Below are 25357 nucleotides of genomic sequence, written 5' to 3' on the forward strand. Positions count from 1 at the left end.
CAGCATGGGTTCATAAAGGGCAGGTCGTGCCTAACTAATTTAGTGGAATTTTTTGAGGACATTAACAGTGCGGTAGATAACGGGGAGCCAATGGATGTGGTATATCTGGATTTCCAGAAAGCCTTTGACAAGGTGCCACACAAAAGGTTGTTGCATAAGATAAAGATGCATGGCATTAAGGGGAAAGTAGGAGCATGGATAGAGGATTGGTTAATTAATAGAAAGCAAAGAGTGGGGATTAATGGGTGTTTCTCTGGTTGGCAATCAGTAGCTAGTGGTGTCCCTCAGGGATCAGTGTTGGGCCCACAACTGTTCACAATTTACATAGATGATTTGGAGTTGGGGACCAAGTGCAATGTGGCAAAGTTTGCAGACGACACTAAGATGAGTGGTAAAGCAAAAAGTGCAGAGGATACTGGAAGTCTGCAGAGGGATTTGGACAGGCTAAGTAAATGGGCTAGGGTCTGGCAGGTGGGATACAATGTTGACAAATGTGAGGTTATCCATTTTGGTAAGAATAACGGCAAAAGGGATTATTATTTAAATGATAAAAAATTAAAACATGCTGCTGTGCAGAGAGATCTGGGTGTGCTAGTGCATGAGTCGCAGAAAGTTGGTTTTCAGGTGCAACAGGTGATTAAGAAGGCAAATGGAATTTTGTCCTTCATTGCTAGAGGGATGGAGTTTAAGACTAGGGAGGTTATGCTGCAATTGTATAAGGTGTTAGTGAGGCCACACCTGGAGTATTGTGTTCAGTTTTGGTCTCCTTACTTGAGAAAGGACGTACTGGCACTGGAGGGTGTGCAGAGGAGATTCACTAGGTTAATCCCAGAGCTGAAGGGGTTGGATTACGAGGAGAGGTTGAGTAGACTGGGACTGTACTCGTTGGAATTTAGAAGGATGAGGGGGGATCTTATAGAAACATATAAGATTATGAAGGGAATAGATAGGATAGATGCGGGCAGGTTGTTTCCACTGGCGGGTGAAAGCAGAACTAGGGGGCATAGCCTCAAAATAAGGGGAAGTAGATTTAGGACTGAGTTTAGGAGGAACTTCTTCACCCAAAGGGTTGTGAATCTATGGAATTCCTTGCCCAGTGAAGCAGTAGAGGCTCCTTCATTAAATGTTTTTAAGATAAAGATAGATAGTTTTTTGAAGAATAAAGGGATTAAGGGTTATGGTGTTCGGGCCGGAAAGTGGAGCTGAGTCCACAAAAGATCAGCCATGATCTCATTGAATGGCGGAGCAGGCTCGAGGGGCCAGATGGCCTACTCCTGGTCCTAGTTCTTATGTTCTTATGTATCGAGAGGGATCATCCCCCTGCCCCAAAAGCTCCGCCAACATCATGGGAAAATACTCTGTCGGCCTCGGGCCTTCCACCCCTTCGGGCAAACCCATGATTCTCAGATTCTGCCACCTGGATCTGTTTTCCAGGTCTTCCATTTTGGCTCGCAGACCCTTGTTGGTCTCTATCACCCTCCGCAACTCCTTCCCCATCGAGGTGAGTTGATCACTGTGCTGCGATAATACCGCTTCCACTTCCTTCAGTGTCTCACCTTGCTCCCGCATCTCCGCCGCTGCGCTTGATACCGCCACCCTCACCGGGCAACCGCCTCCTCCACCAGCACTTTAAATACCGCCCCATCTCCTCCTTCATCGCTTCATTGTGCTTTGTGAACTGTTTTTCAAGGTCCACGGCCATCACCGTGGTCATTTCTTCTGCCGTGGGCAATGTGGCCTCCCCTGATGCCCAGCCTCCGCTGTCCTTGCAGTCCCTGCGCTGACCTTTGCACTCCCCGGTGGACTTCCATTAACCACATTTTTCACGGCCGTTTTTTTCCCCAACTTGGACATTTCACCTCAATGTGCCTTCTTACTGCTTTTGCAGCCTCCATTGCCCTTGGGACCGGGCATTAAGACCCCGAAAATTCCATTCCCAATCGGGGGCCCTCCTTGGCTGCCTCCCACCCGCCGTCACCGGAAGTCCCAGGTTTCTATTCTTCATGTGGCAAATAGCCACTATACAGTTAAAGCAGATTCAAAATAAAAAGCTGCATTTCAGGATGATTTTGTGTTAACGTTGTGTATGATAAGTTGCCCATGATCCAGACACATTTAAATTCAGAGTGAAGAGTAGGTAGTTTAGTTTAACACTACACCAATGAAGTTGTTTCCTTTCTGTACCTGTCAATCAAGATAGTCCTGAGGCCAATATTGAAAAATATTTTAGATCCTTTTTGCTCAACGCTCTGCTTAAAATGTAAATGAGAGGGTTTTTTATACAAGGTTCAATCAATTGTTCAGAAATGCAGAGGTTGATTAATACCTGGCTTGGACATCACCATATTGGTTCCAGACATGTAGCGGTAAATTTTAAATAGCAATCCCTTCTGTAGAGGCAATCCCGAGAACCTGTATTGGAAGTGCAAAGTATTATAGACGTGCTACAGGTCTGCCAGCACCTGAAGGAGAAATTTAATCCGGGCCTAAAACTAGCACTGGTATTGGCACAAGTCACCAAGCAGCCTGCTTTTCACTTCCATTGAAATCAGTGATGATCACGCTGTTGCCACAATGGGTGGTCACTTCACAATGATGTGGAGCTGCCGACATTGGACTGTGGTGGGCACAGTAAGAAGTCTTACAACACCGGGTTCAAGTCCAAAAGGTTTATTTGGAATGTCATTTATTTATGTCCCTCCGGGCAGCACAGTGGCACAGTGCTTAGCACTGCTGCCTCACGGCGCCGAGGTCCCAGGTTCGATCCTGGCTCTTGGTCACTGTCCGAGTGGAGTTTGCACATTATCCCTGTGTTTGCGTGGGTTTCATCCCACAACCCAAAGATGTGCAGGGTACATGGATTGGCCATGCTAAATTGCCCCTTAATTGGAAAAAATGAATTGGGTACTATAAATTTTTTTTTAAATCATTTATTTACGTCCCTTAGTTCTCCTCTTGCCCACAAGTGGAAACACGTTCATGATCTTAAAAACTGAGAGGAGTATGAGGACATTGAACTTTGGAATGGAGTTGTGTGTAACAGGGGGATGGAATGGCGATAGTTGCGACAGGAGTGGGGTGTGTGTGCCTTTTATTTTTCATTGTATGTTTGTTGTTTGGAGGGAAGGGTAGTAAGGGATGGTTTGGGGGATGAGGAGTAGTCAGAGTCCCCGGATGGGGGGGGCCACCATGCCAGCTGTGTCAGCTGGTTAACGGGAGTGAAAGGGGGTTATCAGGAGTAGGGAGTGGGGGATGGGGGAAGGGATGCTGACATGGGTGTGGTTGGTGTGGCACAGTTGGTTAAGGAGTGATAGCAGCGGCCATCTTGGTGTGGGCCTGGAAAAGTGCGAGATGCAGACTGGGGGGAGTCGACTAAAGAAGGGGTATGACTGATCGGTCAATAGGTAAATGGCATTCGAGGTTGGTAGTATTGTAGCCAACCCGTGGGGTAGGTATGTGATGGATAGTGGGAAGCTGGAGGGGATGCCGATGGTCCTGGCCAATGTTTATGCCCCAAATTGCGATGACGTGGACTTCGTGAGGTGGGCGTTAGGAAAAATCCCAGATCTGGACACGCACCGACTGGTAATGGGGGGCGATTTTAACACGGTTTTGGATTCAAGGTTGGACCCGTCATGCCCAAGGTCATTGAAGGTGTCGGCGGTGACTTAGGGGCAGCATGGTAGCACAGTGGTTAGCACAGTTGATTGACAACTCCAGGGTCCCAGGTTCAGTTCCCGGCTTGGGTCACCGTCTGTGCGGAGTCTGCACGTTCTCCCCGCGTGGGTTTCCTCCGGGTACTCCGGTTTCCTCCCACAGTCCAAAGATGTGCAGGTTAGGTGGATTGGCCACGCTAAATTGCCCTTCGTGTCCAACAAGGTTGGGTTGGGTTACGGGGATAGGGTGGAGGTGTGGGCTTAAGTAGGGTGCTCTTTCCAAGGGCCAGTGCAGACTTGATGGGCCAAATGGCCTCCTTCTGCACTGTAAATTCTATGATTCTATGTTTCTATGAAATGTCCCTATGCATCAAATTTAGACTTGGGCTGATGACTGGCAAGTTACATTTGTGCTAAGTGAGTGCCACGCACTGATCATCTCCAACTAGAGAGAATCCAAGAATTTCTCCTTGATATTCAATGGAAATATCATTGTGAAATCCCCCATTATCAACATTGTGGAAGTTTCCATTGGTCAGAAGCTGAACTAGATCAGCCATATAAATACTGTCTATAAAATCAGAGACTGGGAATACTATGGCAAGTAATTCACCTCCCGACTGCCCAAATCCTATCCGCCATCTACAAGGCACAAGTTAGGGATGTAATGGAATACTCTCAATTTGCCTGGATAAGTGAAGCTCCGACAACACTCAAGAACTTCAACAGCATTGTGAGGGATCAAGAGGGACCATATTGTATATTTTTATAAAATACAGATAGATAAGCTCATTGGTATTTCTGAAATTTTAAAACGGAAGAAAGATCTTTCAAGTGGATGTCTGCCTGTGACCCCTGAACAAAAGAAGCTACCTGGCAATTTTGGAAAACCCAGACCTCATTATCTCTGAGGAGTTATGAACGATCACCTGTGGACCCTACAGCCCAAATACAAAGGTCATCTGCATTTAATCACCCAAGCTGGCCACAAGGAGATAGATTGTCTGCTAAGACAAGGTCACCACGTCCTCCCTTTTAATTCCTAATTGTTGAGGTACTTTTTTTTTGTTTAAATAAATTTAAAGTACCCAATTCTTTTTTTTTTTCTAATTAAGGGGCAATTTAGCGTGGCCAATCCTCCTACCGTGCACATCTTTGGGTTGTGGGGGTGAGACCCACACAGGCTCGGGTATTGTTGAGGCAACTAACTGTCTTCAGAACCCAGATAATGGATGCGCATCCTTTGTCCAAGGCCGATTAGAGAGGAAGGAGGCAATGCGACATGGGCCTTTAGCTTGTGGAACAAGTAATATTTCCTCACTGAACTGCATAGATCAGTCAGCTGTTTACTGTCAAACTGGCAGCCTCACAAAACAGAAGCTCTGCCCAGATGGGCCGTCTCGCCCCATCTACACTGCTTCTGTTCGCCTACACGATTGATTCATCTCTGTGTGCCTATGTAATTGTGTGAAGTTAACACCACAAGAAAAGTGAATTCAGCCGACTAACCTCTGCGAAGGAATAACTCATTGGATTCTGGACTCTGGAACTCACGTGAAACAATATTTCCTTTTTCTGTGGTCTCTGTGCTGTAAATCATTCTTTTCTCTATCTCTTTACTGAGCGTGGAGGTAACATTGTGACCCTTCTTTCATGTTTTGAGTGTGTGCAATTAAGTTCATCCTAACTCAGGGCGGGCACAGTGATTAGCACTGCTGCCTACAGCGCTGAGGACCGGTTCAATCCCGGCTCTGGATCACTCCGTGTGGAGTTTGCACATTCTCCCCGTGTTTGTGTGGGTTTCACCCCCACAACCCAAAGATGTGCAGTTAGGTGGATTGGCCACGCTAAATTGCCCCTTAATTGGAAAAAAAAATAATTGGGTACTATAAATTTATTTTTAAAAAGTTAATCCTACCTCGATTTTTGCTTGGATTGTATCAAAAGGGTTGCAAAATGTGCATTCACTTCTAAAGAGGGAAACAAATCAAAATACCTCTCTGTTTACAGACTAGTGGTGAGAGGAGATATTGAGCAGGAATCTCCGTCCAGCCACTGCGGAATCGCGAAATGCGATTGGTTGGAGAACCGCATGTCAGCTGAAATTCGAGGCTGGTGCTGGGTGCCCAACGGAATGCCATGCTCCAGTGCCTCGACAGTGGCGTTAATACGTTCCCTGCACATGTAAATTGTACAGTAATGGCCGTTGGAATATCATTAACGGGACTGACCCGGCCTGGCTACTGAGGGTGTGAGAGGAGGTAAGCAGAGTACCCAAAGGCGTAACGGTAGGCTGCCAGCCGTGCCTCTGGCCTGGGGGGCGCCTGCCAGAGAAGGGGGCGGGGGGCAACCAGGCGACTGGCCGAAGGTTCGCGGTGTCTCCCCTGAGACCGAGCGGCCGGGCACAGACCACCATTGCCCCGGCCCACAAGGCAATCTGGCTGAACACCCCACTGACCAGTCAGTGTCCCGCAAATGTGCAGAGTGGCACCGGCCGCATGGGTGCCCCCCCCCCCCAACGGACGGACGCCACACCAACAGCAGCACCAGCCATCCCACCCCATCATACAGGGACACAGCCGCCTCCCAGCCCCACCTGCCCACTGCGCCCCTCCTCCCAACCACCCTGCCCCAGGACAGGATGGCACAACCAGTGCGCCCGCACACAGGACCCACAGCACAGCACAGCCATAGTCCCCTAGGATGCACAACAATCCCACCACCCCAACCAGACGCCAGCTGGCCCAAGTGGTGCACCCAGGTCAGACTACACAGGAAGGCGCGGGACAGGGGCCACTAAACCTAATGCTGGCAGGTAGGGCCAGGGGGGTAGTGCGGGAAGCAGGGCGTTGGGGCTACATCCGGGGGTAGGGCTAGGACTGGAAGGAGGGAGTGGATGGAGGTGCTGGGATATGCGGGGGCAGGGGCTGCAGTGCAGGGCAGGGCAACCATGCAACCCGTTAGACCTGGCTGGGCATGAAAATGGATTTTGGATTAGAGCCAGGTGTTGGCATCTTCCTTGCCATCACAGCCCTGGCGGATGCCCTCAGGCTGTACGAGCAGGAGCTGCTCATGGAGGATCCTGCAGAACAGGACTGCCTGTGACCACCAGATCCTGTGCCTCAGCCTCCGCCGCACGCTTTCGACATTCTGACCCATGGCCGATATTTTCGCACCCAAGGTTTCCACTGCGGACGCCACCTGTTCAGTGTTGGCCTGGGTAGCACGCATTGTCGGCATCACCTCCTGCTGCTGCAAGTGGTTGGAATCATCCAACTGCACCTGCAGGCACTGAATGATTGCTGACACCCCTTCATGTAGACTCCGGCTCTGTGTCTGCATCTCCAACATTGATGGGTCCACCGTTTCCAGAAGCGCAAGACCTGTCTGCACGGCAGCTGGACCCTGGAGCCAGGCAGCCCTCCGAGTGTCCACCTCCTCGAGGGTTCCTGCCTCCGCATGCATGTGTGTGGTGCACACCAGATAGTGCCCCAGGAGCCTCTGCACTAAAATGCCCAGTCAAGGTGAGTGACTCTGGGGTGGTGGAGGGTGCTGGTGACAGCAGTGACATGAAGTCGGTGTCGTCCCCGGACGTGTCCTCCGGGGTGACGCGGGGTTGTGGTTGGGTGCGAGGAACCCTGGACGGCCAAGCCATAGCCCGGTGAATCGCAGGGTTGCAGTTGGGAGCGGGGACACCAACTGGTTCCTCATCATCTGGTGGTGGCCATGCAAAACAAAAGACAAGGCGCATGGTTGACCGCGGGTGGGTGTGGTGTGGAGGGGGAGGGTTGCCTCACATGCCACAGAGGGCTCACCTGGCTGTCCCATGCCGACCTGTGCCTCGGCGACTACCCGCTCTTCCACCCCACCAACCAGGTTCAACGCCCTCTATTCTGCCATGGTGAGGGGCCGCAGGTCCGACGGGCCCCCTCCGGTCTCTTCTCGCTCCCGCCGATTGTGGGCTGCCTTCTCCTGGGAAGCCAAATAATGTGCAGTGAGAGAGACTTCGACGCGGACAGCGCAGGGGGTCTGCAGCTGGTGGCCTGCGTGTGGGGCACCCGGTCATTGTGGGCGGTATGGGTGTTGGCATGTGGTGCAGGTTGGAGTGCGAGGGGGCTGCCGACAGGCGGGTTCGGTTGCCCTATGGGGATGGGATGGAGTGTGGGGGAGGGGGGAGGGCGAAGGTGTGTGCGTGTAGGGCGGTGCCAGAGCTGGCCTGGGGGCTGCCCATCCTCACCAATCGCTGCCCGTCCACCTGGTCGGAGCCACATTGTATTGGGTGGAAAGGGGTGTATCAGGAGTGGTGCCAGGGGTGCTCTGAGGAGGCTGTGCACCTTCTTCCTGCACTGCTGCTCAGTCTTGGTGGTAGAGCCCACTGCACTCACGGGCCTCTTCCACCTGCTCCAGGCCGGTTGACATGCACGGGTGGCAGCCTCCTTCCCGCTCCAGGGAACAGAGTGTCCTGCCTCTCCTCCACGGCAACCAGCAATTCCTCGAGCTCTGCGTCGGTGAACCTCGGGGCCACTCTTCATGGTGCCACCTTCTTGGTTGGAATAAGAGTGTGAGTGGAGTGGAGTGCTTATATGCAGCTCGTGCTTGTCAGGCTCTCCATTGCCAATCCCGACAGCAGCGACTCCGACACTGGCGTCAGTTGGAGTTGCACTAAGTCCACGAGCACCTCTGCTGGCCAATTTGCATGTCCTGAGTTGCTCAGGTACCGGTGCCGCTATCGGGATCGTAGAACACCACTGATTCAGTCCCGGTGTCAGCACTTAGACTTCAGAGCGGAAAATCCAGCCCATTATTTCTGTTTAAGTTAACCCACCCTCATATTCATCATACCTTCCAGGGCAAACCAACCCCACTTAATTGGCACCCCATTCACCGCCTTAAATATTCATTTCTTCCACCACTGACACACAGTGCTGCAGTGCACTGCAGCAACTCATAAAGCCTCCTTCAACAGCACCTTCCAAACCCTCGGCCTCTACCACGCAGAATGACAAGGACAACAGACACATAGGAACACCACCAAGTTCCCCTCCAAGTCACATAATATTCTATATCTCCATTCTTTCACTGTCACTGGGTCTAAATTCTGCAATTCCATTCCTAGCAGCACTGTGGGTATACCTACACCTCATGGATCACAGCAGTTCAAGAAGGCAGCTCATCACCATCTTCCTGATGGCAGTCGGGGTTGGGTACAAATGCTGGTCAAGCCAGCATTGCCCACATCCTGTGAAAGAATAAAAAAGATTATATGACCTCTTCACCAGGCCTCTGGCTCCATACCCTTTCTGATGAATTTATATAGTATCTCCACTATCTCTTCCCCAAAGTATTTTAATGTGCACCGAAAAATCCATCTCGATCTGAGGTTTTATTCTCTCTAGTTTATCTATTAATTTATCAGTTATCTGCCCTATTTCTATCTTTTTTTTTTAAATGTATTTATTCTCCATTTTCACATTTTCCTTCAAGATTTACACCCCACCCACAAACAGTAAACGGTAACAAATACAAAATCAATCCCCTGAACAATACCAACGATCCCATCCTCCCACCACCCCAAACAACGGCCCACCTGTCAATATATGCATCCAATAAAACAAACTCTCCCACGGTGGCAACAAAAAAACAAAGGAGAAAAAGAAAAAGGAGTCCGGGACCGCCCATGGTCACCATTTACCCATAGAGTCCACTCCCCCTCCCCCCCGCCTACACTCAACGCCATCCAACCTCTGAAAGAGTACCGTACATGATACCCAAGAGTTGTACACCCCGCCCCCCCCAGTCTCCAACTCCTCCCGTCCACGGCCTCTTGTAAAACTCTTCCCCCCCAACCTCGGTTCCTTCCCCCCCCCCCAACATTCCACCCCGGCTAGACCACTCGGACCCTGTTCTGCCAGGCTCCGATGGCCGCAGCCCCTCCCCCCACCTCACTCCCGTTCACTGGCCGGCTTAAACCGGCCAGCGTGGAGGCCCCCGCCCGGGTCCCTTTCCCCCTTGCCTGGCCCTAGGAAAGCTCAGAAATTCCCTTTTAGCACACAAACCCTGCATATCCACCTACACCACAAAGAGCCCTCATTTCGAGTGAAAGTCCCATCACTTCCCTTGTCCAAATATATACCACATTGGCTCCTTTAGCCCCTACACCCGCAAAACAAAAAAAAGAAGAAAAGACAGTCAGTCATGAGGTTACATTGGCACATGGCCATTTCTCAATTTCTCAGTTGTGCCACAGTCCTTCTGCCTTCGCAAACTCCTCCGCTGCTTCCGCCGTTCCAAAATAAAAGTCCCTGAGTTTATAAGTCACCCTCAGCTTCACTGGATATACAATGCCGCACTGCACCTTGCTAATGTACAGTGCCCTCTTCACCCGGTTGAAGGCAGCCCGCCTCCTCGCCAGCTCCACCGTAAAGTCCTGGTATACACGTATACCAGCTCCAGCCCACTGCACCACCTGCTTCTGCTTGGCCCAGCTCAGGACCTTCTCCTTCACACTGTACCTACAGAAGCACAGAGTCACTGCCCTTGGCGGCTCACTCGCCATTAGTACAGGCCTCCACGACCGATGAGCCCGATCCAGTTCATATCGGGAGGGATCCTCCCCCTCCCCCAATAGTTTCGCCAGCATCGCGGCAAAATACTCAGTCGGCCTCGGTCCTTCAACTCCTTCGGGCAGCCCCACAATCCTCAAATTCTGTCGCCTGGATCTGTTTTCCAGGTCTCCCATTTTTCCTCGCAGATCCTTGTGAATGTCCATCACCTTCCGCATCTCCTTCCCCATTGAGGCAAGTTGATCACCGTGCTGCAATAATGTCTCCTCCACTTCCTTCAGCGCCTCCCCTTGCTCCCGCACCTCCGCCACTGCGCTCGCCACCGCCGTCATCACCGGGGAAATCGCCTCCTCCACCAGCACATTCAAAACCTCTCTCATCTCCTTCCTCATTGTCTCCATGTATCTCGTAAACTGCCTTTCGAATTCCGCAGCCATCACCTTAGTTATTTCTTCAGCCGTAAGCAATGCGGCCTCCACTGGTACTCCAGCCTCCATTTTCCTTGGTGACCCCGCGGTGACCTTTCCACTCCCCGACGGACCATCAGCTGTTTTCTTTACGGATGATTTTTTGCTTACCCTCGACGTTTTTCTTCTTCTTCACTGTGCCTTCACTGTTTCTTCCTGCTTTTGCTGCCTACGTGGACCCTGGGACCGGGCTTAAAGCCCTGAAAATGCCGTTCCCGAACGGGAGCCCTCCATTGTGCGCCCGCCTCCCGCCCGCCGTCACCGGAAGTCTGCCCTATTTCTATCTTTAATGTCTTTATATTCTTTTTGATGTCTTTGTCTAAAGTTATGCCCAACATGATTCACTAATGAATACCAGGGTAAAATAATTGGGCTGGATTCTCCGATCCTGATGCAGAAATCGCATTCGGCGAGGGGGCGGAGAATTCCCAATGATGCCAAAATCGGGGGTGGCTCCACTTTCACAATGCTCCGCTCCCTGAAAAGTGGGGGAGGGCCGATCCATGGGAAGGGGGGTCTTGAATCGGGGCTGGCGGCACTGTGCGGACCAGTCTGGGGCGTGCAGGCAGCCAAAGGGGGCGGTCTGGGTCCACGGGCTGCATCCACTATGAAGCACAGTGCGGCCGTTGCAAGCCTCCGCCATGTGCGGCCCAGACCCGACATTGCTCCAGGCCTTATCGGCAGCGTAGAGCTCCCAGCTCTACGCTGCCTGGCTGCTAGCACCCCCCAACCCCCCCCCCCCACACACCCCGAGCAGGAAATCCTGGCGTAAAAGACCACCGTTTTCATACCAGCATGGGAACTTAGGGCGGGATTCTCCACTCCCACGCCGAAGTGGCGTGAACGCCGTCGAGGTTCACGACGGCGCGGAACGGCCCCGGTCCCGACCGATTCAGGCCCTGACAATGGGCTAGTATCAGGTCCGCGTCATCTACATGCGCCAGGCCTTGCCGCCCGTGTAAAAGCAGTGCCGCATAGATGACGCGGCCGGCGCCGCATAACGGATGGTTGCCGTCCTAAGTCCGCCCCGCAAGAAGATGGGGGACGGATCTTGCGGGGCCGCGGAAGGAAGGAGGTCCTCCTTCAGAGAGGACGGCCCGACGATCGGTGGGCACCGATCGCGGGCCACCCCACATTCCAGGTGAAGCCCGGTACAGGATCCCCCCTCGCCCCCCCACAGGCCACCCCCCCCCAGCGTTCACGCACCGCCCACGACTGCAGCGACCAGGTGTGGACGGCGCCGGGGGGGGATCCCGCTGTTTTGGCCTGGCCGCTCGGCCCAGAATAGCGGGGGTGCCGGAGAATCGCCATTTTCGGTGTCTCCGGCGATTCTCCGGCCTGCGGCCCGCGAAACTCGACCGGGCCGTTCCCGCCGCTTGGGAGAATCGCGGGAGGGTGTCGGACCGGCGTCCCCGGAAATTTTGGCAGCCCAGGCGATTCTCCCAACCGGCGTGGGAGTGGAGAATCGCGCCCTTAGTCTCCCAAATGGAGAATCCAGACCAGTATTTGATATTTGTGCCATTTTTTTGTCTTTACCTGTAAGTTTACCATGTTTACCTTCAGCGGCCTCTATCTCGATCATGATTTTTCTTTTGCTTTTTATGTTGCTTTGTCATTTCTTTCCATATTCCTTGATGATTTAATTTAGTAGCTTCTCTTTACCTTCCTAATTAATTTTGGCCTCATTTCTCACCTTTGTATACTCTGTTTGATGTCCATATACTTAGTAAGTTCCTTTTTCTTTAGTTTTAGTCCTGATAACTCTATTCACTGGCTTTCTCTTTGTCTGTGGCATCATTGCAGTGGTCTGGAGATAATGTCCTAATGTTGCATCTCTGATGTGGCAAGTTACTGGACATCGTGAATGTATTTTTAGATAACCAACGGAGACTTTGAACAAAAAGGAATGCCCATAAACGTTCCTCCTTTAATCCACCAGTACTGCACAGATGTATTTGTTTAATCCACAAAGGCAATTTGTCCTTATGTTAGTTATCAGTCAATAGGAAATGCACATCTCAAACAGAACATATCTTCTTTCAGATCACACCAACCAAGTCCCAGGGTATGGATGAAGATGCTCCACTTTCTAAGAAGCACCTCGTAGCTAGCTAGGAAAGGGCTCCAGTCGAGGGTCTTAACCCTAAAGATTTATTTGCCATGACTAAATAAAACCACTTATCATCTAAATAAATCTGATGGATGTTGAATTTCTGCATAATGACAGCATTTCTTATGTATCATGTCCTGAAACTACAATGTCTTGCAAACTTGCAGCTTATACATGCATTTAAATTGCTTTACAAAAAGTGAAGCTTTCAGAAGGATGACTGGAAAAGTAGTGAAACTCTGGCAAGTGCAGCTTTCTGATGTATCTATCTATCCCCATCCTACCAAATTCAGTCAATTTAAAAGGACCCATTGAAAGAGAGGATGGACAAGCTTAAGCTGGCTTAAAACATAAAGTAAGAGGGTTAGAGCAATTGGACTGCCAAAAAAGCAGTTTACAACCCTGGGCAGTATTAGTAAATAGTGCTGTAGAAAGCTGATCAAGATGCTACAGCAAAGATAATGGGGCTGAGAAGAAAACAAGCTTTCCATTTTTCCCCCAGACTAATCTGGTTTCAGATGAAGTTTCATTGTCTCTTCTGCCTAGCCAATAAAGCTTATGGTGATGGAGCAGCAGCATTATTGAAGCTTTATTTGGTTGAGGGAAAGCTGATGAAGAGCACAATCACTACGCAATCAAAGAGGAAAAATCACAGCAGCATTTCCTAAGCTTCACTTTACAGAAAGACTGAAGATAACAATAAAAAACAGCATTATTCCTACCAGATCTTTATCATTTGTCAGCGGGCAGCCAGTTAAAACAAAGCTTCATATCAGGTCAAAGTCTAGTCACAAACACAGAAAGGACATCAACACATACTACTTCAAAGTAAGTCAAATAGGACAACAAGGTTAAGGTATGGAAAAATGTTTAATTTTTCTATCAGGAACAGCAGGACGTAAAAGTTGCTGAACTAAGTGTTCAGGATTTCTGTTTATGCAGGTGGGAGCGCGATGTAACAAGCCTCCCGTTTTTACGCTGGCGTCGACACTTAGCCGCCCGATGGAAGAATCCCACCCTATATGTTTTTCAGATTTTTGATTTTCCAGTGTTTATTTCATGTTTTCTGGTGAAATTGTTGAATGCACTCCATACAGCTGTAAAACTATTGGATACTGCTGTTGAATAATCAGATGCATCTAATACAAAAACATCTCGTCCATTAAAGTGTAACCAATGAATGTCATTTCAGCAAAGAATTAACTGATGTCTAGGATTTTAAACCACTGACAATTTGTTGACCGAATGAAAATTATTTTATTTTTTTTCTATATTTTTTAGTGATTTAGAGGTTTTTTTCCAATTAAGGGGCAATTTAGCATGGCCAATCCATCTAACCTGCACATCATTGGGTTGTGGGGGGGTGAAACCCACACAGACACAGGGAGAATGTGCAAACTCCACACAGACACTGACCCGGGGCCGGAAACGAACCCGGGTCCTCAGCGCCGTAGGCAGCAGTGCTAACCACTGTGCCACCATGCCGCCCTACCGAAGGAAAATTATCATGAAACCTATGTAGTCTGAGAGACGAATATTAACAATGGGACATTGCTTTCTTGCATTTTCTAATTTCACAACCTCTTTACGATCGAGATCAATAAATATTGAGGAGCATAGCAATCGACTGCAGGATGATATCAATGGACTGGTCAGGTGGGCAGAGCAGTGGCAAATAGCATTGAACCCAGAAAAGTGAGAGTAATGCACTTGGGGACCTTCCAGTGTCTGGTTGATGCTTTATTTTTAAAAAATACATACATTTCATTCATTTATTAGATTGTAATAAATAAAACCTTGAACCATTATTTTTTGACAAAACCTATAGCTGCTTGAAAGTTGAGAATCCAAGACTACATAGTAACTAGGCGACCATTGAATAATTGCAAGGGTAACAGACTTTTTAAATCCGTGCCTAATATATAAACAGAAAGTCTTCAGATGAAAAGGAGCACAGTTTTGAAATTGTGAATTATTCAGACAGCTATATACTTCAGCTGATGTAAATAAATAAGACTGACTTCAGTGCTGTTTTCTGATTCTCCTCTATTCAGGTCTTCATGCCATAACAAGACCAGTGACATGGAGAGTGAATTTGGGTTCAATGCCTATACCACAGCCTTGACAGATGACCCTTTGGCCTGGACCCAAGCAGGTGAGAGACTTTGACTGATATAAAAATGTACAACAAAAGATTAGTAAACAAACATGTTTCAAGCCTGAAGGCTTTTCAAGTAGATATTTGAAAGCAAAAAAGTGAGAACTTTGAAATATCACTGTTCAGTAAACTCTGTAAACTCTTTAGAAATACTCACACGATGATGGTAATATGTTTATCAAAACATTTATCAACTTAGAACTGAAATATTTTTGAACGTTCTCTGGGCTTTTAATTCCTTGTAATTTTAGTTTAAAACTAAGAAATATCATTTTACACTCCAGTGAATCATATCACTGGTATTTTAGTGATAACACCACAATAACCTTGAGGTTTTCAATCCATGCAATTTAAGCATAGCCTGTTAACACTGTTAGTATTAGCCTTAGGTGTTTTGACAGGCAGAGAGATCTGGGCATCACTGAAAGTGGCAACGCATGTGGAGAAGGTGGTCAAGAAGGCATATGGCATGCTTCCCTTCATCGGGCGGGGCATTGAGTATAAAATATGACCAATCATGCTGCAGCTATACAGAACCTCGGTTAGGCCTAGGTTGGAATATTGCATACAATTCTGATCACCGTACTCCAAAAGGATGTAGCTTTGGAGAGGGTACAGAAGAGGTTGACTAGGATGTTGTCTTGTCTGAAGGGTATTAGCTATAAGGAGAGGTTGGATAAACTCTGATTGTTTTCACTGGAACGACAAGAGGTTGAGGGGCGACCCAATACAGGTTTACAAAATTATGAGTGGCATGGACGTAGTGGATAGTCAGACGCTTTTTCCCAGAGTGGAAAAGTCAATTACTAGGGGGAACATAGATTTAAGGTATGAGGGGGAAAGATTAGAGGAAATGTGCGAAGCAAGTTTTTTACACAGAGGGGAGTGGATGTCTGGAACGTGCTGCTGGGGGAGGTGGTGGAAGCAGATATGATAGCGACGTTTAAGAGGCATCTTGATAGGTACATGAATAGGATGGGAATGGAGGGATTTGGACCCAGGAAGTGTAAGAGGTTTTAGTTTAGACAGGCATCATGGGGCTGCACGGTGGCACAGTGGTTAGCACTGCTGCCTCATGGCGCCGAGGTCCCATGTTCGATCCCGGCTCTGGGTTACTGTCCGTGTGGAGTTTGCACATTCTCCCCGTGTTTGCGTGGGTTTCGCCCCCACAACCCAAATGTGTGCAGCGTAGATGGATTGGCCACACTAAATTGCCCCTTAATTGGAAAAAATGTATTGGGTACTCTAAATTAAAGGTTTAGACAGGCATCATGATCAGCGCAGGCTTGGAGAGGCGAAGGACCGGTTCCTGCCCTGTACTGTTCTTTGATTTATTAAAACTAATGTATATTGTTTTAAATGTTGTAACCACTAATTTATGAATGTCACTCTATATGCATGATTCTGTATCAAAATATTGCTGTATCAAAACAAATACATTACCTTGTATATTTTAAGGGAATTCTTTTGATGGAGAAGGAGAACCACAGGTATGTTTTTTTCTTTTGTACATATGTGTGAAAATAATTTAACATAAAAACACACAGTGAAAATAATTACAGGTCCATCAGCACCTTAATGAGATTAAACTGTCTCTTGCTCCATGTGGAAAGGTGAATCTTTTCAGTTTACTGAGTGCAATTGGAATATTTCTGTGGCCACCATTGGCATCAGTTTTTTAAAAATCCATTCACAGGATGTGGGCATTGCTGGCTACGCCAGCATTAATTGCCCATTGTTGATTGCCCTTCTGAAGGTGGTAGTGAGCTGCTGCCTTGAACAGCTACAGTCCATGTGATGTGGGTACATCCACAGTGCTGTTAGAGAGAGTGTTCCAGAATTTTCACCAATGACCATGAAGGAACGCCGATATATTTCCAAGTCAGGATGGCGAATGGCTTGAAGGGGAACTTCCAGGTGCTATTCACATGCATCTCCTGCCATTGTCCTTCTAGATGGTAGTGCTCGTGGATTTGGAAGGTGCTGTCTAAGGAACCTTGGTGAGTCCCTGCAGTGAACCTTGTAGATGGTACATATTGCTGCTACTGTGTATCGGTGGTGGAAGGGATGCCAATCAAGCGGGTTGCTTTATCCTGGATGGTGTCAAGCTTTTTGAGTGTTATTGGACCTGCTCTCACCCAAGCAAATGGAGAATATTCCATCCCACTGCTGGTTTGTGCTGTTTAGATTGTGGACAAGTTTAGGGGAGTCAGGGGATGAGTTACTCGCTGCAGGATTCCTAGCCTCTGACCTGCTCTTGAAGCCACAGTATTTATATGGTTAGTCCAGTTCAGTTATTGGTCAATGGTAACCCCCAGGATGGATGCAATAATTTTAAAAAAAAATTTAGAGTACCCAATTAATTTTTTCCAAGGGGCAATTTAGCGTGCCCAAACCACCTACCCTGCACATCTTTGGGCTGTGGGGGCGAAACCCACGCAAACACGGGGAGAATGTGCAAACTCCACACGGACAGTGACCCAGAGCCGGGATCGAACCTGGGACCTCAGCGCCGTGAGGCAGCAATGCTAACCACTGTGCCACCGTGCTGCCCTGTGATGGATGCACTGATGACAATGCCATTAAATGTCAAGGCAAGATGGTTAGATCCTCTCTTTTTGGAGATGGTCATTGCCTGGCACTTGTGTGGTGCGAATGTAACTTGTCACTTGTCAGTCCAAGCCTGGATCATCCACTCGGCACTTCTAGCTAAAGATGCCGCAGTCTTATCTTCTCCACTTAGGGCCATCATTTATCTGAACCACCTATATTTTTAACAATGTTTTCAGATTTCTCACCAATAGAAAGCAACCGTATACAGATCCCAATAGGATATATAATTTAATTAGCTCACGGTAGAACACGTAGCTAGCACTATTGCTTCACAGGGTTCCAGGTTCAATTCCCTGCTAGGTCACTGTCTGTGTCCGCGTGGGTTTCCTCCGGGTGCTCCGGTTTCCTCCCACAGTCCAAACACACGCAGGTTAGGTGGATTGGCTATGCTAAATTGCCCTTCGTGTCCAAAAAGGTTAGAAGGAGTTATTTGGTTTTGGGGATAGGGTGGAAGTGAGAGCTTAAATGGGTCGGTGCAGACTCAATGGGCCGAATGGCCTCCTTCTGCACTGTATGTTCTATGTAACTTGTATTACATAGTTCGGTCTATTTAATGTTTAAATGTGGTGTCTCTCCAGAACTAATCTTTTTCTACTCCATCCACCGATCTACTCAAAAAGGTTGATTGGGTTACTATTGCTCCCATATTCTTGAAATAAAATATTCAACTGACTATTAGTTTGGATCTAAACAAATAATTACAGTTTGAGTTAAATGCAGATTTTGGCCAAATACATGGTTACCAATATGTATTTGTTGAAAGAAATTTCTAAAATGCATTTCATTTTGGCTCTTTTATGGTTACATTTGAAATCCATATTATGGAAAAATAGCAAATTGCAGAATAACCTGTACTGACATTGTTGAACTGATGGCTTGTTTCTAAAGTTTTAAATCTCCTTCAGAAACAAAAGTGTATGGTACATTTATAGACTGCAATCATTCCATCACTTTCATGTCAGTGGCAGTGTAATTCAATTAATTCCTGATCTGTCTCCCAGACACACTGAACTCAAAACTGAACTCCTCCCACAGGTCACCTTACATTGGTTTAAGAACCCACTGACTTCAGTGTAACTCCAAGCTAATGTGAAACCATGTTTTAAAAATGGATCTAACTTTGTAAGCAAATGGCTACTCCTAATCCTGAAAATTCACCACCGGGGAATAGAGCTCTTCAAATGTGTCCAGTGCTAAGTATAATTCTGTTATTGCATTACTGGTTGTAAGACGGATAGCTACAGTCAAACTCCAGCCTAAGTATCTTAGTTTATTTAAAATAAATTTAAGTACCCAATTATTTTTTTTCCAATTAAGGGGCAATTTAGCATGGCCAATCCACCTACCCTGCACATTGTTTTGGGTTGTGGGAGTGAGACCTACGCAGACATGGGGAGAATGTGCAAACTCCACATGGACAGTGACCTGGGGCCAGGATCGAACCCGGGCCCTCGGCGCCATGAGGCAGCTGTGCTAACCACTGCACAACCATGCTGCCCTTAAATATCTTAGTTAAGAACAAACATTTGAGGGTGGCATGTGGTGCAGTAGTTAGCACTGGGACTATGGCGCTGAGGACCGGGGTTCGAATCCCGGCCCTGGGTCACTGTCCTTGTGGAGTTTGCACATTATAAGACATAGGAGCGGAAGTAAGGCCGTTCGGCCCATCGAGTCCACTCCACCATTCAATCATGGCTGATTTCAACTCCATTTACCCACTCTCTCTCCATAGCCCTTAATTCCTCGAGAAATCAAGAATTTATCAACTTCTGTCTTAAAGACACTCAACGTCCCGGCCTCCACCGCCTTCTGTGGCAATGAATTCCACAGACCCACCACCCTCTGGCTGAAGAAATGTCTCCTCATCTCTGTTCTAAAGTGACTCCCTTTTATTCTAAGGCTGTGCCCCCGGGTCCTAGTCTCCCCTGCTAATGGAAACAACTACCCTACGCCCACCCTATCTAAGCCATTCATTATCTTGTAAGTTTCTATTCGATCTCCCCTCAACCTCCTAAACTCCAATGAATATAATCCCAGGATCCTCAGACGTTCATCGTATGTTCGGCCTACCATTCCTGGGATCATCCGTGTGAATCTCCGCTGGACCCGCTCCAGTGCCAGTATGTCCTTCCTGAGGTGTGGGGCCCAAGATTGCTCACAGTATTCTAAATGGGGCCTAACTAATGCTTTATAAAGCTTCAGAAGTACACCCCTGCTTTTATATTCCAAGCCTCTTGAGATAAATGACAACATTGCATTTGCTTTCTTAATTACGGACTCAACCTGCAAGTTTACCTTTAGAGAATCCTGGACTAGGACTCCCAAGTCCCTTTGCACTTCAGCATTATGAATTTTGTCACCGTTTAGAAAATAGTCCATGCCTCTATTCTTTTTTCCAAAGTGCAAGACCTCGCACTTGCCCACGTTGAATTTCTTCAGCCATTTCTTGGACCACTCTCCTAAACTGTCTAAATCTTTCTGCAGCCTCCCCACCTCCTCCATACTACCTGCCCCCCACCTATCTTTGTATCATCGGCAAACTTAGCCAGAATGCCCCATGGGAATTCTCCCCATGTCTGCGTGGGTTTCACCCCCACAACCCAAAGATGTGCAGATTAGGTGGATTGGCTATGCTAAATTGCCCCTTAATTGGGAAAAAAAAAATAATTAGGTACTCTAAATTTATTAGAAAAAGAACAAACATTTGAATCCATGCAGCCATCTTTATTAAATTCAGATGAGCGGTGTGAATTGTTTGGGCACTTCATGTGAATATTATGAAATGATAATTACTGATTAACTTATAATAGTTTTTTGCAATTTTCATGCTTATTAAAAAATGTGTTCTTCCTCTGCAGGAACCGGAAAAGAGCAGCACTCTGAAAGTGGTGCACTTTGGCCTAGTGTGAATAGCAATTTTATATTTATATAATTAGTAGTGACTTTTATTGGTGGCCTATAAATGGCACAGTAGACAAAATGTCCTCGTTTATGTTCAATCAGTATGCAAGGGATGGTCTAATCATTCCATTAATACTCTCCTAAAAAGGTATTTTGATGGCAAACAGGCCAGTTCTATACACTTAAATTTGATATATTCCTTATGTAATCTTGTATAAGGTAGGTGAGAAATTGTTGCTGCAGTTAAATTACTTCTGATTTTGTTCAGCAGCTTCTCCCTGTAACCACTGAAGAATAATTATCTGCAATATTTAGTTCTATGTAATCAAAAAAAATTGTAGACACTCCTGGTTTTCGACCTCAGTGGTTGTGATAATAAACCAAATTTAGTTAATTGTTACTTTAAATATGAAAGAATTTTTATCTCCTCATTATATCCATGTACCTTTTGTTTGTCCATAGTCTTTATTTACCACTGTTCTTTGGTTTGCAATTCAAATTTGGGTTACATTGAAAAGCAACTCTTTCTCTACAGTAGTAAAATTCTTACTGCGTTTTGAGAATAGACAGTTTGTGGCAGTACTTTACTTTTGACTTTATACACAAAACAGACATTTTAGCTGGGAGAAAGAACTGCTTTTGCCCATTTCACTCATGGCTTCTGTCAAAACTGATGATGACCTGTATGAGGGATTAATCTAGCATCAATCAGTAGTGTATAATCCTTCATGCACAGCATTTTCTTTGCTTTGTACGTTAAGAGGATTTGAGTTTAGAATGCATAAATTGATGCTAAAAAAATCTACATAAGATCAAGATTACTTCATTTCTCAATATTCTTGCATTCATTTAGATCCTGCTATTACAAATATCTAAACAACAAGAAGTAATTTAGAAATTTATCATAAAATACACACAGGGCTCCAGCGAGCAGCCTCACTATGGGAATCAGCTATTTTGAAATTCTGACTTAGTATTCTAGGGTACATGATGTTATCAAATTTGTTTCATGTTTTGATGATAGTCACTATACTATTATTATGACATCTCAAGTCTTCATATAAAAGGTGGTTAAACTGTCTTGTAAGGAACAAATAATGGATTTTAATGTACTGTACTATAAAGCATATGGAAATATTAAAATATAGCACATACCATGTTAAGTAAAAATTACAAATGCTGGAACATACACATATATTGAGACATTGTAATGTTTTGAATATGTAGCTCATGTGTTCTGACAAAAATTAACATATGTGTAGATGTACAGAATGTTCAGAAGGGACCTTTGGATATTGCTGAGGAGGGTCCTTACAGCTGTGGAGCAATAAGGGACCCTAAACCAATTCTCTCTTTCTTCTCTTCCCCCACCTGTTCAGGGATTGACAATCATACTGACCCACTGCCCTCTGCTTAGTGCAGAGAGCAAACCATTAACTTTTCTTGACCCATATTGCTCAGTGGAATTTACTAACTGAGCCAGTATTGATACAAATATGTCAGCTCATGGGATTGTCTGAAGGAAACTAAAACCAATTACATTCAGCTGTGGAGGTGGGAATGCTACCAGTGAGACTTGGTTTACTGTACAGCTATACTGCAGCGATTTAACCTGTTAAAACTGCACAGTTTGCCTCAAAAGTACAGGAAGGACTCTGGGAAGGACTATCATACTCATTAAGACAATGGCATGCAGAGTTATCTAGCTCCACAACCACTAATGACAGATACACCCCTCCAGATCCATTAGGCTGGCTGATCGCTCATTAACAGTGGTCTGGACTCTGCAATGTGGTTGCTGAAGCATTGTGAGCTTCCATTGCCAAGTATCACCTTGGAGCCACATACACCCTAAAGACATTTCACGTGCAAATATGTTAGTTCAAGTCAAAATGGTGATGTGCCACTTTAATGGGACAAGGGTGATGTTGAGGAATAAAGGAAATCAATGATTTCTGATTAGCACTATGTCCCAATGTTAGCTTTTAATGTCAGCTACTAAGCAGCTTCTGAGACTTTAAAAGGTAAAGTAGGTTAATGATCTTGTTGGAACGTATTGCATGAGAAAAATAAAAAAACTCCTAACAACACTGATGCTCTGTGCCCAGAATATCAAACCGCATCCAGGAAAACAAATGTCACCTTCTGTTGCCTCAAAGGTCGTTTCAGAGTTTGGAGACATTTACGCAGGATAGGATACTGGCATCAGGGTAGGATACTGGCATCAGGGAATTTTTCCTCTCTCCTGGGATGTGGGCATCATTGTCCAAGGGCAGCATTTGTTGCCCACCCCTTATTGCCCTTGAACTCAGTCTCACAACCATTTCAGAAGGCATTTAAGAGTCAACCACATTGTGCTGTCAGTCTGGAGTCTGGCCAGACTAGGTGAGGATGGCAGATTTCCTTCCCTAAAGGACATTAAATGAACAACAATCGACAATGGCTTCCTTAAACTAGCTTTCAATTCCAGATTTATTAATTGAATTTAAACTCCATCAGCTGTCATAGTGGGATTTGTACCAGTATCCCCAGAGCCTCTAGATTATCAGTCGTGACATTACCACTATGGTCCCCCCCCACTGTACACTGGAAAACAAAACAACAGCACTTTGAGTCAAGAGGTGGTAAATAAATGGATGAGGGTTTAGTGGCAGATAAAGCAGAGAGAAGCTAAGCAATGTGAAGGTTGGCAGTCCTTGTAAAGATTAGGATTCAAAACTCAAATTTAGAGTGGAGCAGGCCTACAACACAGGCCAAAAAGCCAGGTGGGGTTGGTGGGAAGAGAAAGGGGAGAGCGAGGAGGAAACAAGATTTTGAAGCTCAAGACATCCCAAAGTTTTTCTTGAGGAAATTAAGATGCAACCAGGTTTGAGCATTACAGTTCCTGTTTAAAATCAGGAACAGTAAAAGATTATTCAAAAACATCACAGAAAAATAGCAAACATTGTAGAGCCAGAGGTTTGATTTCCAGCTTGGGTCACTGTGCGTAGTCCGCACATTCTCCGTGTCTGGGTTTCCTGAGGTGCACCGGTTTCCTCCCACAATTCCCAAAAGATGTGCCATTACATGAATTTGACATTCTTAATTCTTCCTCAATGTACCCCCCAAACAGGTGCCATAGGTGTAGAAACTTCATTGGTGTTAATGTAAGCCTAGTTGTAACTTATTATATTGAAAAATTTTGCGGATAAAGAACATGGCACCAAGTGTTTTTCTTAGGCATCAGTAAAGTCGAAGTAGATTTTTCATTCTTTGCAGCTTTTCCCCCTACCTCTTCTGGGTAAACAATTTGGGAAGAAGTCATTATGTATGTTGTATTCCGTGTCACGGTACATTTCCTGGATGCCAATGTCATCAGTAAGTGCAGTTTTTTTTAAATGTATGCAGTGATTAAAATCATATAATCAAACACTTGAGACATGGCATCTTAGAGAAAAAAAAAATAAAGATCTATAATCAATTAACCTGAAAGCTTAGTATACATGCAAACCCTACAGGACACAGGAACATAAAAGGTAACAATAAAAAAATGCACCAAGTTCAAACTAAGACAGGACTTGAGGAATGTGGTTGTTAAGTGATTGTTGGCAACAGTCAGGGAAACAGAAAGCTGAGCTGTAGTGTGCACGGAATATAACGAGTGGTTGGTAATTTGCCTGAAGAATATAGGATCAGATGGTTATCCAGTAGTAGTTCAATCTTGTCCTGAAAAGTAAACTTCAAAACAGAAGAATTATCCCAATGGGAATCACTGAACAATTTCAAGAGTTTCAAACAAAATTAATAAATACTGTTTCTTTAAGGACAAGCCGAACAAAGCAGTACAGAAGACTAACGACAATCAGAACAAAGTGTACAGAAGACAACAAGCATGGAATACTGCTGGAAATCAAAAATAACCAAAAAAAAAACACTAGAAATGCTCAGAAGGTCAGGCAGCACCTGTAGCAAGAGGGGAAAAGTTAAATGATATTCATTTACTTAAAAATTTAGGAGTGAAAGCAGAACAATGGGAAGTCTGTATTAGGGTGGGAAAAGGCGAGATTAGATGACAAAAGAGTTGGTGGAGGAGAGGCAATAGGTACAGAAACAAAAATCCTAGTGGTGATGTGGATGGTAGAGGGATACACAGCTGCCATTCAAAGGCAACAAGAAAACAAAAGTGAAAAACCAAATCAGTGGTTGCTACACTAAGATTGCTCAAGTATGGTCAGCACATGACACTCCTGAAAAATAAACAGTGGAGATGAGTCCAAATAATGATTGTCAGAGCTCCAGTGATGAAGTATGTGCACTTTTATATCAAGAGTCTGAAGAGAAACTTGGACAGGTAAGATAGTAGACTATTGAAAAGTTAACATCTGCAAAGAAACAAAGATGAATGAAATTAGAGACAGAAGAGCCATATTTCCTTGAAGTCCATGTAAAGAGATGACAGAAAATTGTGGAACATTTTCAGAGACAGGAAAACTGAACCTGAATATTAAAAAATCCAATGATGCATTATCAACAGCTACAGCGCATGCATTTTGATCCCTTAAAATAAAAAGATTGCTGTGGACAGTTATTATTTTTTTATACATTTAAAAAAAATTTCTATAAAGCATACCCAATTATTTTTTCCAATTAAGGGGCAATTTAGCGTGGCCAATCCACCCAATCTGCACATCTTTGGGTTGGAGGGGTGAAACTCACGCAGGCACAGGGAGAATGTGCAAACTCCACACGGACAGTGACCCAGGGCCAGGGTTCGAACCCGGGTCTTCAGTGCCATAGGCAGCAGTGCTAACCACTGTGCCACCTGCTGTCCTCGACACTAATTTTGTTAATCAGAATCTGTGTTTAGATCATTTCCGGTAGCAAATTAAATTTAAATGCTTGAATGACCA

At 46.0% G+C, this 25357-nt stretch overlaps 1 protein-coding gene across 8 annotated transcripts in view; it reads left to right on the forward strand.

The window, feature by feature from the left end:
* The window catches only part of wdpcp (WD repeat containing planar cell polarity effector), a 288945-nt gene extending 267288 nt beyond the window's left edge, over positions 1-21657 (forward strand). For all 8 annotated transcript variants that reach the window (XM_072507250.1, XM_072507270.1, XM_072507286.1 and 5 more), the window contains 3 exons: positions 14851-14951; positions 16413-16444; positions 20426-21657. In XM_072507250.1, coding sequence (XP_072363351.1) covers positions 14851-14951; positions 16413-16444; positions 20426-20476 — 184 coding nt within the window. In that variant the 3' untranslated portion in view covers positions 20477-21657. The remainder of the gene's footprint in view (positions 1-14850; positions 14952-16412; positions 16445-20425) is intronic.
* Positions 21658-25357: the final 3700 nt, after the last annotated feature.

Source organism: Scyliorhinus torazame, chromosome 1 (assembly GCF_047496885.1).
Source record: "Scyliorhinus torazame isolate Kashiwa2021f chromosome 1, sScyTor2.1, whole genome shotgun sequence".
Taxonomy (NCBI): Eukaryota; Metazoa; Chordata; class Chondrichthyes; order Carcharhiniformes; family Scyliorhinidae; genus Scyliorhinus; species Scyliorhinus torazame.